Source organism: Epinephelus moara, chromosome 20 (genome assembly GCF_006386435.1).
Source record: "Epinephelus moara isolate mb chromosome 20, YSFRI_EMoa_1.0, whole genome shotgun sequence".
NCBI lineage: Eukaryota > Metazoa > Chordata > Actinopteri > Perciformes > Serranidae > Epinephelus > Epinephelus moara.
This window is the reverse complement of record NC_065525.1, coordinates 13,688,806-13,709,222: the sequence shown is the minus strand read 5'-3', so window position 1 is coordinate 13,709,222 and position 20,417 is coordinate 13,688,806. Positions and strand designations below refer to the sequence as shown.

General features: G+C 40.5%; 1 protein-coding gene across 1 annotated transcript in view; it reads right to left on the bottom strand.

The window, feature by feature from the left end:
- Positions 1 to 20,417, bottom strand: part of cdh13 (cadherin 13, H-cadherin (heart)) — a 456,544-nt gene that overhangs the window by 104,431 nt on the left and 331,696 nt on the right. Inside the window, exon 9 of the mRNA XM_050074237.1 lies at positions 2,274 to 2,414. Coding sequence (XP_049930194.1) covers positions 2,274 to 2,414 — 141 coding nt within the window. The remainder of the gene's footprint in view (positions 1 to 2,273; positions 2,415 to 20,417) is intronic.

Below are 20,417 nucleotides of genomic sequence, written 5' to 3'. Positions count from 1 at the left end.
CCATGTAGCTTTGGATTTTTTTCTTCCTCATTAATAAAACCCTTCATTTAAAAACTGCACTTTGTGTTTACTTGTGTTATCTTTGACTAATGTTTAAATTTGTTTGATGATCTGAAACATTTAAGTGTGGAAAACATGCAAAAAAGTAAGAAATCAGGAAGGGGGCAAACACTTTTTCACACCACTGTATATGAGGAAACGAAAGGTCACACTGTATTAGATAAGTCCTTGAGTGGGTGAAAACACATGTACATGAAATGTGTAGGCGGCAGTACGTTTGGGGGGGGGGGGGGGGTAACTGCGTGTGGTGCAGGTGACTGACTGCTCCCATTTCAATTTGCTCCTAGTATTGTTTCCTGGTAGTGCCATCTTAACACTTCCTCCATGTTTACCTGATGTCCACTGCACTAATCCCTTCTATATGACTTCAAAGTTATTTCATACCCACCAATCAGTCACTATGACTTTAATTTTTTAACAGATATACTGCCTTTACTCACTAATTAGCACCAACTGCATCTACTTTGCTGTTGTTTTGACTGGCGATTAGCTACTGTCAGTGACTCTTAACACTCCCAACAGATTGGTATTACGTGGATTGGCATGACATGACTGTGCTGTTGAACTGGTGGCATTAGTACACACCAATGAAGGGGACATTAGACGGGTGCAATGTCTTGCAAAGCAGAAATGTAAAATAGTTTGGCTGTGGTTCAGCTGCAGGAGGAAAGGCTGACCCAAAACATCTTTATCTGGCACATAGCACACAGTTACCCTCGGTCAAGAGAGGTTTTTACAATATTGTTTTTAGATTTGCATTTATTTCAGGAATATTAATCAAACTAAATTATTCAAGATTTGTAAAGAACAATGGAAGAATGAGATTTGGAGTAAGTCAAAGTTAAAAATATATGTCCAAATCAAAGGATATTACTACATGGACGTACAACTTAACATACAGAGAGGGCACAGAGCCCCTTTATGCTCAGTTCAGAACTGGTACCTTACCACTGGGTAATCGAGATGACAGCTATAGAGATATTCCTGAGGAGCAGCATGTATGTGTTTTCTGTGATCTTGGTGCTGTTGAGGATTAAGTACCAGCCCTAATGACACTTCAATGGCTGGTACTGTTTTCACCTCAACTTCACAGAATGTGGTCCCAGTGGCCAGAGGCAACATGAGGCATGAGGCTCAGCACCACTGACACTCCTCACTTCACTCTGCCAGCTATAGTGTTTGTGCCTGTATTTGGCTGGGTCTGGGGGCAGGACTCAACCATGTAAAGTAAAAAGGTGGTGGAGGGGGGGTATATAGGCTCTCTGGATGTTTAATTTTTGCCAAAAACAAGAAAAGATAAATACACCATAAGTTTTATCAGTACATTGTAAATAAACTCTTCTATTAATTATGACAGATGAATGAATAATTAGTTAATGTTCTATTGTTCCTTTAGAATCAACTTTTCTCCCTCATACGGCACCGCTGCTGGCACCCATTGTAGCTGGAACTACCACAGAGGCTGTTTTGAGTACTGTGCTTGGGGTTTATATGTCTGTTTGTCTGTCTGTGAACAGATTTTGTCACTGCATCAGCGTCACAACCTTGCAAGATGCAGTCATGAAACTTTACAGGTGTATTTAAGATAGAAATGAAGGCCGAGTTCAAAGATGGATGTGGCCCGAGCAAGGGCGGCGTGGAGTAGGGAAGGGGCAATCGCTCCCTCAAGTTAAAGGCAAGGGTAAAGATTTATAGAAAATGTTTGGGGGGGGGGCACCCAGTGGCTCAGTGGGTAGAATGGGCATCCCATGTGCAAATGTGGTGTCCCTACTGCAGCAGCTGCAGGTTCAACTCCAGCCTCTGGCCCCACAAATTAAAGTAGACCTGACTGCATCTGCGATTAAAATGTTTCCACAGGGCTTACAATATGCCTCAGTAATCCAGCAAATTAGTTAGAGTGCCCTTTCTTAACCAGGAGACCTTGGTTCATGCTTGCTATTGGGAAGTGTCTGCCCTGTTGATGTGACCTGTGTCCTTGAGGAAATGTAGCATATCTATCAGCTCCAACTGACCCCAACCTCTGACCTCCCTGGAGGGGTAAACAAACACATTTTCTCACATAATGTCTGAAGAAGCTACATGCAAGCAACAGGGGGATATAAAAAAAAAAAAATCACCATTCAAAAGAAGTAGCGAGAGAGAGAGAGAGAGAGAGAGAGAGAGAGAGAGAGAGAGAGAGAGAGAGAGAGAGAGAGAAAAGGGCTATTTCTCACCAGCGGATGTGTGAACTCAGGGGCATGGTCGTTCTTGTCTGTGATGGTAATGGTAGCTGTGGCTGTTCCTGTTAGGCCCACCTCACTTCCTGCCATGTCCTTGGCCACAATCTCTAACTCGTATGTTGTGGTCGGCAGTGTCTGGGGAATAAACACACAGCAAGTCAGAGTTAAAAGGATGAAATATACAGTGTGAACACAGGACCGAAATATATATTTATGGCCTAAAGAAAGAAAGAACAGTGCTGTAAAATCTGGACAGAAAGAAACAAGGAGATTAATGGAGAAAGTAATACTTTATAGGAAGGCCAGCAGGGAGAAAACAGCAGAAAAAAAAGTTACAAGCACAAAGGAAGTGCAAGTACAATATTTTAGAAAGATGAAAGACAAAATCAAGGTCATACAGTAATAGCTTCTGCATCAGGGGGGACTCATTCATACACACATGCACACACTTTGTGTGTGGTGATAATCTTCAGATAATCTTTTTGAGAGCCGAATCATTAAAAATCATTACTAGATGAATGATTAGCCATGTGAGTGATTAAATTAATCCACCTAAAGCAAAAGCTAACGCTTATCGCCATGTTCTACATTGCTGTAAGACCCTCTGACAAAGCTTGAAAGCTCTTCTAATAGTCCACGAGAGGCTCGGATCTACCATCAAATCGACTGGATAATGGCTGGAAAAAAATCATCATAGTATAAAAATGCACCCTCATGCTCACGTACCAGTGTTAAAAGCTCCAGTAAACACTCGTGACATCTCTAGGGAAGGGTCAGGAATCCACATTTTGATATTCATACATGTAAGAACTGATAGGGCGGTAAAAGAGAGAGGAAAAATGGTCCCTAAAGCTATGCAGTATGGGATCAAAGTATAAGCATACTATGCACGGTTTACGCTCTTCCATTTTAAAGATTCCCCAGTGGCTCAGAGCTGGTTTTTACACACATTTTCCACAATGCTTTGGGGCATCGAAGATCAAGAGTTCTGGGCCCTGCCTGAAAAGACAAACTATTTTCCTCTGCGCAATCTGTAAAATCAGAGCGATCGTTCAGGGATTTAGAGATTTTGTGGCCTTTAAAAGCTTTCAGAATCTTCACACGTTTTTTTAGTTAGTTTTGTTGTTGATTTGATGTTGGAGATGAAGGAGTGAGGATTAAAAAAAAAAAACTGAACCCGTGTCATTCACACTTACAACACAAATTAAGTCTGATGATTCTACATTGCTACACAAGCCAGGGAGAGGGATCCCTCCTTGATTACAGAGTAACTCTCCTGAAGCACAAACCCCCAAATTAGATATGTAATTCAGTTACTGGCCTGGCAGCCTCTGTAATCTATATAACAACTGAAGAAATATAGCTCATACATATACAGTGAGGCTTTCATAATGTTCATAGCAGGGATAATCATTTGTTGCCATAATTCATGCCTAATAGAAATGTTGACTCTGATGTATAAATAACAGGAGGTAGGGGCTGGTAAAGCCAACATTTATTTATCCGCTGCAGTGTTTTTCTCCCTACTGGGGGTGTTAACTGTCACATGCTTAATAAACTTCATCCATCTGTCTCACTGAAAATGCTGCTGGAGCTCTCTCCTGCACTGTAGATTCACCTCTGAGTGCATGTATGCTCAACCCCCGGTACAAAACACGGAGGAGCAAGATGCACAGTAACACAGTGGAATACACACACAAAACAGTGCCGTTTGATGTTTTAAATTTAAAAAGAAATCACCCAAAAATCTTATTTTATGGAACAGATAATGACAGCTATTCCATCAGTTTTGCTCTTGGTTCTCCTTGTTTTGTTTGTCAGACAGGCTTTTCATGAGGCCTCTGTGTAACACACTAACTAAACCGCCTGTAGGAGGGCATTTATGGGCCAGCTGATGGCCACTAAGGTACTGCTCCAGCTGAGCCTCTTTTACAGTGCAGTTACATTAGACAACTGTTCATCCTCCTTGTAAAAATGTTTTGTTAGCTAGTGAAAGATTCATTTCAATTTCGCGTAATTTTCACAACATTACACGGTTGTATTTAAGCAGCAGCAATAGTAGTGAAATAGTACTAGTGATGTGATTTTATGTTTATTTTTATGCTTTCATTCATGCCAGCTCGTGGTTGGCATGAATAACAGCCAGTTTGTAATTGTTATGCATATTCATCCCCTTAAATTGCATTTACATTTATTACACACACTCTGACTACCCTAAACCCACCACTGTGTTTACATCGTTTTCTCTGCCTCATCACGTCCCTGATCTTTACACTCGCAGACAGTCAACCTGATTATTTTTGATGATATTGTTTACCGACAAAGAGCTGTGACCCAACATCCCCTCACGTTGTACACAAATCCCCCGCTCTGCTCGGTGTCAACCTGAGCAGCAGCGGCGGCGGCTGTCAGCGTGCATGTGTGCGCTCTACTTTTCCCTCATCATAGATAGTGCTCTAATCAATTTCATCTGAGGCAGGCAGGGGGAGATCAAGCGATCAATGGTTAGACACCTTGAGGCTCGTTTTAATTATCACATCACCTAAAACTTAGACGCAGTGATAAACTATTCACTGAAATGACATATTGAGGTCAGGAGCGGCATGATGTATGGAAGGTTTGGGGTAAAAATCTTGACTGTACAGACCAATTTTTTTATTTTTAAAACCAAAAAGCTCAAGAGTGTACCTTTGAATGGAAAATGGATGAGGTCCTTTCATCATTTACAGAGGACCTAGCATGGTAGGTGACTTGCATCGATACATAAAATCCCTTAAACACCAAATGGACTCAAAGGGGGAACAATTTGGATGCTCTTTTAACTGTCTGTTTTTATTTACAGACCACTTTATATACAGTGGGAATGACCAGCCGAGAGGCGTGCCACCTCCTGTCGTAAACTCCATCCTTTCAAGCAGCTGCTCCAGGGGAGATTGTGGAAAGAGCGAGACAATAAACAGGTGTTTCTATCAATAGTTTGTCACACATAGTGGGTGACAGGGGCGTCCCTCACAACCAGCTCCTGCTCCATCAAACATTGTGCAGGCAGATGGTGCTCCATGGACCTGTGAGTTTATTAAACCCATGCACACAACCACGCGTGAATGCACGCACACACGCTGACTCTAAAACACACGCACGCGCCTGCACACAGACGTACACTTTTGCCCTCCAGCTGGAGAAGAGAAGGGCTCTGGAATACCTGCAGTCTCAGTGGTGTCTAAACACATTGAGCGTGGCCTCCTCTGGCGACTGACAACGTCTTAATGAGTATTTCCTGAGTCTCAACTCAATTATAAACTCCCTGGCAGTACCTGGCCAAGAGAAGATGTTCAAATTCACTGGAGATACAGAGTTACAGCGTCGGGGAATTTTCCCTCCAGGTGTCAGAAAACTTCTACTGGCATAGTGTTGATTGAGATACTCCTCTCAGTCAGCCCTTTCATTTTTCAGCTCCTTGTTAATTTGTCTGGAAACACTTGATTAAACTTTAGTGAGCAGCAATAGTGTTATAGTCAATGGAAAAAGTTACTTTTAGCCATTTCTCCCCTGAGCTTAAGTAGACAAATCAAATGAATGCCAATAATTGTAATGCTTTGGTGGCCCACAGTAATATTCCCTCTATATGAATCTATTTTGTATCTTTCCATTCTGTACTTGCTCTCATAAACTGTTTGCGGATTTCCTATTATTCCTATTTTGAAAGGCTGCAATCATATGACGAATGCGCTGGCCGAAGCAAAAAAGGAAGCAGTCCTCATAAGGAGGTAGGTTGGGGTGATGGATTGATCACAAAACACAGGACTTTCCCACACGAGACTGGTGTCCAAAACCGTGTGAACTTTAAATGAGCTTTGAGTCATTTTAAAGTACATCATGACCATGTTTCTTTTCTTAAACCCAACCACAGTAACTTGCATACTGCCTTAACCCAACCTCCATAACTTTACGTTAATAACATAACTTTATATTAAGTACGTAACATCATTTGTAGGGTGCTAATTCGTAGGATATCATACGAACCATTGTGTTTGCTTTTCCTAGGGTAACACACAAACTGTTGCATGAGGATACATTCCACTCTCACGTTTTTCAGCTAAGTGGCTCCCATCATTCCTCCCTTGTTACTACTCCAACAGGAATCAACATTATCATTTGATAATCAACCAAATTGTGATTATGGTCATTTTGGTTTGAAGCAAGTTGTAACGGAAATCTATCAAAAATTAGTTGTTGAACTGCTTGTTGTACATGCATGAAGAGTTTTGTTGGATGTATAGCCTCATAGTTAAACACATTAAACATCAGTTTGATTACTTTATATATGTTTTGCATGTTTGTCAGACTGATTTACTTAAATATCAACATTAGAACAAGGACGAGAGCCTCATTGAAGGCTGTACTGAAGCACAGTGTTGCATTGAGCTAAACACTAATATAAGCATGCTAATACGTTGAGGGATCGCTAGAATTCACATGAAGAATTTACATTAATTTATAAATCAAATTTCATGGCAAACCATTCAATAGTTTCTGAGACTTTTTACAGAGTACCAAAAATGTTAACCTCTTTGTGGCGCTGGAGGAAAAGCCCAGGGGCTCATATTTTTTCCCTCTAGGGACCAGGAGTTATGTATAAAACTTTTAATGGAAATCCATGTAATAGTCGCAGTGGACCAACTGCCATTGTCATCCCTACAGCGATGCCCTTAGCATTGCTGAAACCTTCTTATTCATATCTCAGCACTGATACTACTATAGAATTCAGCCCCTCTGCAGGGTTTACTGTTGCATGTAGTAAGTACAGAAGAAAAAGTTTTAACAAAGTCTGCACCGGTACTACTGTTCCTGCTGAGTGACTCACTAAAGGCAGCATAACCTTTGTCCGGCCAAAATTCACTCCAGTGAAAACAAATGTGATCTTTGGTGAACTCTTGGACTATCCATGAAACTCAGTGTGATAGAACTCACCAAAATTACCACTTGAGGAACAACACTGCTTTCTCTCCAAAGCACTGTATAATTTTCTTTGTAAAACATAAGTGGGAGAAAAAACCAGGAAGCCACAAGTGATTTCATTGAGCGATTGTGTTTGTGAAAGCTGACGGGAAAAACGAACAAAAAACTAATGAAGTCGAGCGTACCGAATGATATGACGGGCCTTGTTTAAGAGACATCTGATCGGAGAATGACATTTCAGACCATCACATTCTGCCTTGAAAGGATTTCATCAAAGCCCCCCGAGTAAGGGCTGATCCTCGGCACAAAGCAAGGAGAAAGGAAAGGATGAGAGTAAGAGAGAGAGAGAGGGATGGAGAGGGATAAATGAGGAAACGAAGAGAACAGAATAAGAGAGAAAGAGAGCGGCCTGACATCTGAGACACCACATTAACTCTCTGAATAGGTGTGATATTATATTCAAATTGGCAGTGGGTTCTTTGTTCTCCTCTGGCCCTTCACTAGTGCTCACTCTCAGCACCAAACCACTGGTTATTCTTCAGGCCTCTTTTGAAATGCTTAGAGAAATGATGACAGACGTAAAAGGCTTAGGAAAAAAAATCCAACCGGAGTTATATGAAAACCCACTAGTGACAGTATTTCCACAAGTGCAACATTATTTCTTTCACCTCTATGCCTTCATCTACTTTTCTACATCTTCCTTTTTCTCTTCAGGTCTCTTGATAGAATTTATACATTTTCTTTCTTCCTTGGCATTGAAAAGACAGTCTCATTATGTAACGGCTATATCGTGTGTTTGCAGGCCTCCAAAAATGGTCTGTCCCTTCTTTAATCAAGTTATATTTTCTGCTTTTCATTCTCACAGACTTGTGTCTCAGGATAACAAAACAAATACATATAAAATATGAATTTTCAGGATGCAGGTTCACTTTGCCTTTATGAATCTCCCAAGTGTGTTTCTCCTGGTGTTTCCATCCATCATTGTCAAAGCCCATTCATACTCATTTCCTCTATTTCCCTGTGATGTGTGGGTATAATACTTATGAAGCTTTCAGACTGAAAGCTGTAGCTCTAATGTTCTCTGTACGCATCACTCACAGGATATGGTTTCATGATTTTTCAGAATCCACAGCCCTTGTTCAATACAAAAATGTAATCCAAAGTTCATCTGAAGTTAATATAAGGCTTTAGCAGCCCGAGTTAATCAGATTAACTGGGTTTCTTCCAAAGTTAGTGTTTTCAATAAAAACTGTCTTTTTTTGTTTCTATTCCTTCACTGCAGCTCAACAAGAAATCATTCTCAGGGGAAACACAGAGGGAATTTCATACTACAAGGATGGTAACCTTGGAAGATATCCGCATGACTTGACAAGCTCAGAAAGCTGAAGCCTAATATTAACCTCAGATGAACTTGGAAAAACATTTTTGTAGGGAATGAGAACTGTGGATCATTTAACAAAACCTGTTTCTGTGTTCATATTAAAGTGTAGATACCCAATGGGCCATGCTGGGCTCGTTCAGGTTTGGTCTACTTGACATGGTGCTTCAAGTTCTTTGTAGTGAACTTGAAGCAAAGATGGAACTGCTGTCTGTAATGGGTAACTTCTTGTTCAGTGCTGTTTTTTTTTATTTATGTAACAACGCATGAAAACAACACATAAGTTATTACAGGTGGTAAATATTCAGTGCTTCGGCGTAAAGGTATACTGTGCAGGATGGTTGGTTACTGTTTGAAAAAACGTTCATCAGCATAACTGAAAGTAAAAGTCAACCTCGGATTCACTCTCATTTTGTATTTCTCTTGGCTATATTTGTGTTTTTTCAGTGTTGTGTCTCTTGGATCCCTGCTGCTTATGGGCTAGCACCTGGTTGTTACCTTTTTACAAAGCCCCAACCTCACCTGAGTGCTGTGGGGGTACACGCCCATGAATGTCATGAACACAGAAAATTAGACAGAGGCAGAGGGCAAAGACACACACTTCTACTGGCTCCTAAGTGATGATTGAGTCCATACATTGATTTTTAGGAAAATCCTGCATAATATACCTTTAAATTAACTGTGTCAGGCTTCAGTTGGGTTCGGACATAGAAAACAGAATGCCTGTCAGGTCTAGATTGGGCTTGGTTACGACTCTCTCTGACTCGGGCTGGATTTGGACAAAAATATATGGCCTGAGCTGCACTCTAGTTCACATGGGTCCTTGCCTGTTTTATAAGACTGACTTAAAACATTGTGAACCTGTCCTGTAAAAAAGAGCAGAGACAGCTAGAAACAAGACAAACACTCTGCAGCCATGCTAGCAGCTCTGTCAGGCTGTACTTGGGCACAGCTTCTCTTTGAGTTAAATACACTACTAACATGCACACTGTGCGCTTACACGTTCACAATGACAATGCCAGTGGCACCTTGACAAATAACTGGAGATGAATTTCTTGTCTTTAAGAGGCTGTGACACACTGATTTGAGCTAGTGCAAAGGTACGTGTAACTTGTGAAACTAGATGACCTAAAGCATCCATTGGCACCAACCATGTTGGCATAACTTGTTGGGAAGAGGGATAAATACCACTCCAAATTAAGGCTAAATTTTGGTGAGGGCGCAATGGGCATGGCGAATTCAAAGGGGTCCCTTGAACTCTAACCTCAAGATATCTGAATGAAAATGGGTTTAATGGGTACCCATGAGGATTCCCTAAACTTGAGAAGGCTTGCTCCCAATAAATTATTTGCTCCTGACAATCAATGGACTCCTTCAAAATAAAGGACATGGACAACCATCCTATGTGAAGAACAATGAATTGCCTAACATGTAAAGATACAAAACATATTAAAACAGGGTTGTTTTAGAACTCATGGAGATCAGCCTAAGTTCATTCAGGAAGACTTTCTTTAGGCTATCCATTCACAATTCTCTCTCTATCCCACTCCCACTACTTCCACTAATCAGCTGACTGTGGGTGTTCCCTCTCCCTGTTAGTCAGTCAAACTTTGCCACAATCTCATTCAGCTATTCATGTTGCTGCTGTCAGCTGTCATTTTAGGTGTAATCGTCGCGCCCTCCTTCGCCCCATTCACCTCCAGTTACCTTATCCAGAGCCCAGGACAAGCTCATCAAAAGCCCATTCCTCTTTACATCCAGACCTTGGCTCCATCTTCATCTCGTCTCATCACCACCATTACCAACACCAGCATCTAGACTCCACAGGGGGGATCCATAATCTACTGCGACTTTACCACCCTCCTTGAATGGAGGACATCACTTCACATCTCTCATACTTATGTGCACATGTGAATAAATATTCTTTAGTATTACTGTTATTAGTCTATGCACATCAGGCAATTAGTAACAATAACCCTAAAAATAAAATAAAAAACAAAGTATATCAGTACGTCTCTCTCACGTTGACATAGTTTTCAACCAGTACTTCAACAGCATCAGCCAATCTCTGTGATTCCTCAGTTATGGCTTTTGGTTTTGGTGTGCAACCCTGAGAGTTTCAATGGCCCCATCTGGACACCCCTGTGAAACATTTCTGGGGGCACCACTTGACAATGCTAACATGCTGATGTTTAGCAGGTACAACCTTCAGATGAATCATTGACATTAGATGAAAAGTCAAGCAGATTAGCAGTATAAAACATCTTTTCCAAATTTAATGGCAATTCAGCCAATAGTTGTTAAGATTTTTCATTCAAAACCACACATGCCTGTCTCATGGAGGTGCAAGAGTAAAGTCTGGAAAAATAGCAGGATATATCATCTGGAAAAAAATGAATGTCTGCACTGCATTTTGTGCCAGCATATGTTGAGATTCACAGAAAAAGTGAAATCTTTGACCTGCTGGTGTTGCCAGAGGAAAGGTCCGGGGTTGCCCAAAGATTAATCCTTAACACCGTAAATGTCTTTAAGAAATGTCAATCTATCCAATAACTGTTGCATCAGCTGATTGGCAGGTTGACTAACCAACAGACCGACATTGCCATCCCCAGGGTTATTCCACCAGCATGGCCAAAAGAGCACCATGTTAACTGATATCCCTCATGAAATGAATATTACATCAAACAGCTGTCATATTTTTTTCATCTCACCTCTCTGGTCTTAAGTATACCTTTCACCAGATGCTTAGCACTTTTAGTTATGTGTTGCTGGACAGTCGAGTAGACAGCTCATTACAGCATTCTATCTGCAGCTGCGTTGTTGTGCTTAATGGGGTGTAAGAGAAAGTCAGCAACTGGAGTGGAACCAGTTTGCAGTAACAAACTTCAAGCTGGGATTACAAGTGTGCTTCTCCTTTCAAGTACTCTACCATTACAGGGGCTCCATTCTGGTGCACAGCAGGTGTGTGAATGCGCATATGAATGTGTGTGTTGGTGGTGGCGGCTGACATGAGTGTTAGTAACTCAGGTACTCAAGTCAAAGTATGTGCGTTTTACAGACATGTTTTGAATGCCAGTGACACTGACATGTCGGTGTAAAATACAGAATTTCATGTTTCATTTAGTAATGCATATGTATTAAGGCAGAATTTTTTTCAACAAATAATTAGATTCCAAACTCCCTCTCCCTCTCAAACATTTTAGCCTCACTTCACCTCACAGGTCTCTGGTAGCCTCCTGCACTCCACCTCTATAGACATATGATTAATCACTTTGACAATAGTTAATTACAGTAGGATGGCAGCCACGTGAGGCCCTTATCTGGGCCACTGCAACCTACGCAAGTGATCTATTTCTTTCATCAGCCTCTTAAGCATGGTTAGCATTCACTCAGAGGACAGAGCAAGAGGCCTATGGGGGTGGTAGTGGGAGGGTGACACATTGATAACAGTGTTTAATTTCATGGGATTTTTCCCCCTCTCCTTTATTCTGTACAATTCAAAACAGGAATATTGATAGCTGCTGCAGTGCGCTACATCAAAACACCTCTGGTTCATCTAATATGCAAAGAGAAAAAATTTCAATTCAACTTCAAAACTCATAGAGTTAGATGATATTAAAGAGTGAGGCTAAACTTTAATGTAATTAATCAATTAATGCATTTTAAAAAAGAGTCACCACAACTGACTGCAGGTGCAGTTATTCATTTTGGCACCTAGCCTTCAAACTGAACTCAAAGGCGTATTACATGGAAAATTAATGATAGGACATTAATTATTTTTAAGTCTTACATGTGCAGAACAGAAGGAGCATGATGTAAAAGGTTGTCGACTGTGAAATGCCCAAAGGTCCCTGTCCACACCTAACATTAAAAAATCATTTTCTGTGTGTAATGACTAATGTATTTTTTACCCACATCTCTTAAGGGGCTCCAATGAATATATTTTCACTTATTATCTGTTTTGAAATAGATTTCAAGGTTTTATTTACAGTTTTTTTTTTAAAAATGTTTTGCATTTCAATTACTTGCACACCCAACTTGCAAATAGCCTCAGGCATGTCCCTCCACACTGACCATGTCTCTGCTTATTATGATGAAAAGTTCAGTATTACAAGTAAATTATTATGTTATGTATTGCAATGTTCTGTAATTATTCTTGGGAGAAACTACACCTGAGGTACATCAGTTTCATAAACATGTGGAGTAACGTGGTTTGCATACAGACTCTGAAACTAACCTTGCTGCATACAAATGAGAGAACAATTAATAGACCATAAGAATGAGTCTGGCTTATCCAGCCTTGATTCTGAACACATTGATACAGCATAGCATTGAAGGAGTGAAGCACTGCTGCTTAACTCTGTTATCTTGGCTCTTCAAAGAGCATTTTTCACACTTGGTCCAGCAGAACTAGAGATATGCCATCTTCCCTCCAGGGACATCACTGTGCCAAAAAAGAGACTGATACATGAGAGAGGACTGGTCAAGCTTTTCCCCCGTAGGTCCTTCCTTGCAATTTGTGGACTATCACTCCCACAATGGGGTGGTAATATCTGACAAATCCTGTAATAACTTCCTAGCTTTTACAATATAACGCTGTCTACACAGCAGGGGTTGTATCAGCAGCATGTAAGCAGAGCAGCAGCAGCAGCTGCTGCTCTGCTTACCATCTGTGTCTAAAGCATAGGGTGCATTCAGGAACAGTAGCGATTGTAGATGACCCGCATTCTGGCAGCACTCAGAACCCAACACACAATCACTGTAGTTACGTGCGTAAATGAAAGAAAACAGACTTGAAGTGTAAAATAAGTTGAAAATTACAAGCAAAACTTGCAAGAAGAAAATATCGTTGAAATCTTATATTTTCTCTTATCTAACAAGTCTTCCAATCTGCACAAACAGAAAGATTGTTCCAACCCTCTAACACAACTCACAGGAGTGTTTCCTAAATTTGTGCCCCTACCAAGAGGATGACCGCAAAAACTTTATGTATGACCATCAAAGTTTTAAACACATGGTTAATGTTGTGAAATGGTTGTGGTCAGGTTTAGGCAACAGAAAATGGTAAGGTTTAGAAAAAGAGCATGGTTTTGGTTAAGTACATTACATCCAGCAGTTCTCATGCACTGTTTGTATGTATACCTACAAAAAGCAATGTACCACAATTCATATATAACACACAAAATAATATACTTTGGCCCCCTTCAAGTCGAAGCGTTTACATCATAGAGCTCACAGTGCCCGGGGAGGAAACTATGGGCGAGGCCTACGAGCGCAAGAAGCTTCGGTATACTGAGCTGGCAGCTGACACTGAAAAACGGGGCTGGAAAGCCACAGTTCGCCCTGTTGAGGTTGGCTGCAGAGGCTTCGTAGGCAGGTCAGCTGCCAGCCTCTTCAAGGACATGGGAATCAGAGGCCAGGCCAAACGTCAAGCCATCAAAGCCTTGTCCAGTGCTGCTGAAAGGGCAAGTCAGTGGCTCTGGATCAGGAGGAAAGACAATATCTGGGCCCTGAAATGACACCTAAGGGCAAGTCAACATCAAGGGGTGTGATGAAGGAGCTAAAGCAGAGGGGAGGCCAACTGGGACACCAATTGTTGCTGTTGAACCCTCTGGAGGTGTCGTGTGCCTATTCAATGAAATACCTATGAAGGAGGGCGCCCACCTGATGACCCCAGTGAAACCTTAGCTCCTTCAACCACCCATACCTGTGATGACATCATCATCCCCATCCACATCTCTCAAGGTATAAACAAGGATTGTAACATCTTGTCCCATTTAGGTACGCAGCCAGGCGCAAGCGTGGATCAGGGAGGAGGACGCCCCTGCCATGCAGAATCCATGGCACTTTGGATGACAACATCATATTCTGTGTTTGTAAAACTGAGCCAGTAATTCATGTGTAACCCACGTAATTGGGTAGGCTCCATTCTTGTGACCAATGCACTGATGGAAGTAAGGAAGTAGTAGACCGAAAGTACACATAAGAAGGCTAGTTGGGGTGGTGGAAGGGTCAAACAAAACGGGACCTTCCCCAAGAAAACTGCTGTTGGTGTCCCAAGTGAAGCCAAGTGAACTTGTTTCAAGGTGCATCCTTGCCATGTTTCTTTCCTGAGTAACTTTACTTTCTTAAACCTAAAATACGTAACTGTACATTAAGTAGGCCTAAATACTGTGACAATGCCATTTGTGAGGTGCTAATTTGTTTGATATCATATGCACAATTGTATGTGCATTTTCATAAGATATCTTACAAACAATTGTATAAGGACACTTCGCACTACGCATGTTTGTGACATGCATTATGTATGTGACATAAATAACATCACATCACTGTCTTTTGGTTTCACATGGGACATGACAACAGTCTCCTGGGACAAAGTCCTGTGTTTGTTTGACCAGCCCATCAACCCCAACCTCCTCAGCAGTCTTTGTCGCTCTGTATACTACATCCCCTGACTTCCTCCATTGCTTCCGTCATAATCACTACCGCCTCTAGAGGTTGCTGCCAAACAATAAGCATAAACATGGGCTGTAATTAGCTGCTTGTACTCAAGACTTATGGGGTTGTCTTTTGAGAGAGGACAGTCACCTCTTATCAGTATTCAGGTGAAATGTTCCAGCCAGCAGATTAGAAACAGCAGCAGAGTGCACACAGCTCTTCAGAAGGAAGAAAATTGTATAAACATTGTCTAAAGCACAGAGCAGATGCAATAGCATTAAAATTACCTGCAGGACATGGAGGCGTATTTCAAGTACCAAATTAATGATTTAATACACAGGTCTGATTTAAATCTAAGACTCTCCCAGGGATACTAATACAATAACTATATTACAGTAACAGCTTTTTTAGTTTTACACACAATTGCTGCATGATCATGAGCATAACTACATCTAAATTAACTAACTCCTGTCACACCAACTTCTGATCGCACTCAGTAATGAAATTTGGCACGGCTCATACCAAAAGCCTACTGTTTGGGTCCATGCTTACTTACTTTAAATGTCTGGATCAGAGTTTACTCTCAGCTGTAAAATAAGATTTGAACTGCTTATGTGCTTTGGGGGAATGTCACCAGCAACACAGATATCTGCAAACCCTAACAATTTAAAAATACAGTTTAAGAGTCAAGGACTGTGTAAGCCAAGCAACATACTTCTAAAGATCCTCTTTCAATCTGGGGGCACTGTGACTGTTGTTGAGTCATAGCTGTCATGCGTGACTTAAGCCCAATTTTAACTGAGTAGTCCAGTTCATTTCGGTTCAGTTCCGTGCTTATTTTTTTCGTTTCCATTGTGAAAATTTGTTGATGGTACCAATAGAACTGTTGCTTACTGTCCCAATTTTTGGTCACCCCTCTGTTGGGGTACCTAGCACACTGGTGGTCTGGTACTAAAAGGTGGAGCTAGAAACACTGCAGTTCATTGATTGGTCAATAGAGAACCGTCACTTTTGCTCAGTGCTGGGTTGTGGCTGGTTGTGAAGCTTCACCACTGCTCATACTGTGGCAAGTTTCACATTCATTATTAAACTATAACTATGAAATAAAGGATGTTAATTTACTGGGCTGAATGCCAGCAATGTTTAAGGTGGAACCTTTACTTGTAATTTTACAAATTGCATGAGTTTACAACATGAATCCATCAGCGCATCTTAAATTTCAATATGACAACTTTGACCATTCCATTTGTTTTTAAAATCTCGCTTGTATGACATGCACTTTTAGTGATAAGTACCAGAAACAGACCTCTGCATTACCAATGAAGAGGAAATACAGCAAGCGCTAGCAGTGAATGACAACAACCCCGCCAACATTTAAGAGTACTGTCTGCAGTGAAATCGCTAAAACGATCCAGGGTCTAGGTACATGTCCTTACGGGTTATTTTTGGTTAAAAATGGGGCTTTAAACACTGTGCAGTGTGGAGCGCTATAGCAGCAGACTCACAGCAAGAGCAAGAGGCAGAGAAGAATGTGGCTGTATATCCCAATGCTGGATTACAATCAACAGTGTGGAAATAATTTACCAGAGCATTCAAAACTCAAAATCTGGCTGCAGTGCCTTGAAATAGCTTTAGGGATATCGTTGTATGTCAGCCTACTCCTCTGAATAGTGCCGTTGCGACAACTCATTCCGCTGTGTCAAAGTGTTAGTCACTACTAATATTGTTTATTTCAATAAACCAATGCACTCATAAACTTGATGCAACCTGTGGAAATTTGTGTTCATTGCTACAGTAGTTTAGTATGTTATATTAAATATGATTTATTTTTCAAACTGTTTGAGCATTTAATTGTAGTGTATCATATTCAGAGCTTTTGGAATAGCCTTTGGCTAGAGGTGGACATAACTTTGGTTGTTGTTAAACATAGATTTGTACAATCACTTTTCTACGTTATGCTGTGTTAAATAAACAGATGTTAAGATACTTAGAGTAGGAAAAATTCCACCTATCACCCCAAGAAATCCCCAAGATATCTTTCCCTTCTTCCATAAATATCAGTCTGTGTTAAATTTGGAAAAGCTGATCATTTTAGTGCAGGGCTGCCAGGACTTTACATCTCTCCCACTGACGATATTCCCACACACTTATAAACAGCACCTGAAGGAAGATCAGCTCTGCACTCAGGATTTTAGGTAAAAAGGCTATGATACGGTGCTTGTTAAGGTTGCTTAGCAACCTCAGATGCAACCTGCCACTGCGCTCTTGAAAGCTGGCTCAACAATAGTGCCCAGTGCCTGACCTCACGTCTTCCAGGCAGTTAAGGATGTGGCATGTGCACAGCCCCTAAACAAAGCATACTGGGGAGTCTGCTAATATGACAATCTTGTTTCTTTAGAAATGTACTTAAATGAGTTAAGTGAGCTCACAGAGGTTTATTTATTCAATTCAACATGCCAAGTAAAAATACAGTAAAAAGACAGAAATATGAAATGGTCTGAATGTAAAAATTAGGAAATTTAAGCTGAATTAAGTTTAAATTAATAAAACTTTTATATTATATATATAAAGGTGCATGACATGGGAATAAAAGAAACTAAACTAAAAAATTATTTTTATGATGATGACAAAAAGATTAGTTGATTCAACTAAATCCCCAAATATTTTTTTACAGTGTAAAAACTGAAGAAAAACTGGTGGAAACCTGCAGCTGGTTTTGGACACCAATGGTCATGTTTCATTAAAAAACCTGTAAATTATACAGCTTACAAATGATTTGCCCTTAAATAATTTTCTTTGCAGCATAGATATGGGGATTCAATATCTGCTACATATAATCAGTCTTGTGCAGTGCTTAAGGTGTGCTAGTTCAGTGTGTAACTTTAGCTCTAGTTTAAAATGTAAATAAAGAAAGGCATGGCTAGAGGGACACAGGAGTCCCAGCATCACCTCATTAATCTAGATTGACTGAAAAAGTAGTGCAATAATGGATTTTGTGCATTAAATGTTACTGTGTTGAAGATTAAATATGTTAATGGGCCGAGATCCAAAATGACTAAAACATAATTTCATGGATTTGACAGAAGTGCAATTTCTAATATTCATTCAGGAAGCGACCCCAAGGCTTAGACACAAGTTAATCATCTTAAATACCTTTCAAATTTTGTTGAGCTGTGCTGTAAAACTACCAAAAGCTACAAATCCTCCCGTGCGTTATCTCCTGTAGCTGTTCAGTGAGATTTATCTGATCGAGGCGCTGTCCAGTAACCTCTGCAGCGACACAAACAGGCAGCTTTGGAGACTGCTGCAAGTTACATCACGTTGATTACAAAGACAGCAGTAGTACTCTCACTACAGCAACACCACACAGTAAAACATTGTTTTGTTTGGCACATATACCTGGCTGGTGTTTATCCTCTTGCTCTGATGAAAACAATTTAGGTGTCTTTTACTGTATGTATTTCGCATAACTAGGCCTGTGTGGTTCACAGCATTGGCGCTCTGCAACAAGCAGCTTTGCTCCCTCAGCCATCTCTTTTAATAAAAAAATCATTGCTGTCAGGGGACTCTCTCCGTAGACATACAAGACCTCTGCTGCCGACACTGACCATCAGTGTTAGCCTGTTCTTATTTTCCCCTCCTCCACAGATTGTACAGATGCCTTTCTGATACTGCAATTTGGCAGGGCTCTTCAGCTACAGTCTGAAATATAATATAGCTGTATTTGAAGTGTCTGCCACACACTCCAAAACAATGTTATCCATTTTCTTGCTCTATGGATATATCAGATGAAGCAGTCACTGTTTGTCTTCATAAAAATCAGTCTTCCTCAACTTTTCTCTTTACTCAAAGCACTGAAGCCCACTTTTCAAAATGACCTCCTTGAGCACATGTGGGTGGGATGCTTGAAAACACAAAACTAGCTCCACTCTCAGCTCGTAGTTTGAAAATAACACCTCTGGTAATTTTGCACCAATTGGCTCAGATTCTTCACTCGGCTCTCACAGGATATATAGAGATGGTTCTTTTTCGTGCCCTACACTTCGCTGTGTAATGAGAGGAACAAAGTGTTAAATTGGTGGAGTGGCCCTTTCATATGTGGTGTCAATGAAAATAAATGATCGGAGGTGGATTCGGTGCAGAAGAACTATCGCAAAGTTTTCGTGGTTTTAATTCAAATGCTAACTTTTATTCATTGATACAGTAGTTTCTCATCTGCCAGTTAGCAGTGGAGCTATGAAACACTGTTCTGATTAAAAATCAAATAGAATCCAAAGTGTGTCTTTTTCTTTGAAATGCTACACTGAGTGTTTATGCAGATACTGGAAAAAGGCCTGACTACTTTTGTGAGTTTCTTTTCCTTCAGAGCTAAATAGAAGGAAAGACTGAATCGCATAATGAGTTACTTAAAATATCACATAAACCTAGTGAAATACTGACATTTAAAGCTAAAGTTTTGCATTGAAAATAAAAGTTCTATGACAGAAAAGTCCTGAGAACTGGTGCCTTTAGTATATGATGTCGTTTGCTCCTCTAATTTGTGTTGATGGAATCAGTTTAGTTGCTTTTAAAATATAGATTAGTGGAGCTGTTGCAGTTTTTCGAAGAGTCACTTCTCTGAGCAAATGTTTGCTGAGAGAATTGAAATCTAATTGTATCATCGTTTGCTTAAATCAAAGCCTAGTTTGCAGTGTTTTCCTCCGGTGGTTTGTGCTGTTGCTCATCTACAACACACAGCATCACACACAAAATGAAAAAGAAACTTAATGAGCCATTGTGGCAGAATTACAGTGTTCCTGCCTTCTTACTAGTACGACCGAAGATCTACACAGTAAATACTACTTTGGAGGTACGAACTTGACAAGTACAAGTGTCAGGCTACCATGATTCCAGCTCTTCTCTACAGAGAACAAAATGAATAGTTCAAATGATTCAGCTGGAGAGAATCTCTACAAAACAGAGAGCAATTCAACATGCATTCAAGTGAAACAAGTCCCAATTTTCCCCCATGGCTGATGCTCAAAGGACTGTCAAGTGGGCTCTGTAGTTCTATATTTCTCTCTTTCTTCTACCCTCTGATTTCATCTCTTCCTTTTCCTTTGTGCATACTCTTCTAACCTAAGCTTTTGTGACTACAGTTGCAAGGATTTTTATTGATGTTGGTCAGATTATGTCTTTCTTTTTCTTTCTCGTCTTTGTTTTTCTTTTATTCTGAAGACATATGCAATCAGATTTCCTTTGGCCTTGACAACAGCACGAATTCTCGAAGGCATGTATTGAACAGGATGCTGGTAATGCTCACAAAGATTATGGCCCGTGCTGATTCAATTATACCATGACCATCAGTTCTTGTAGATTTT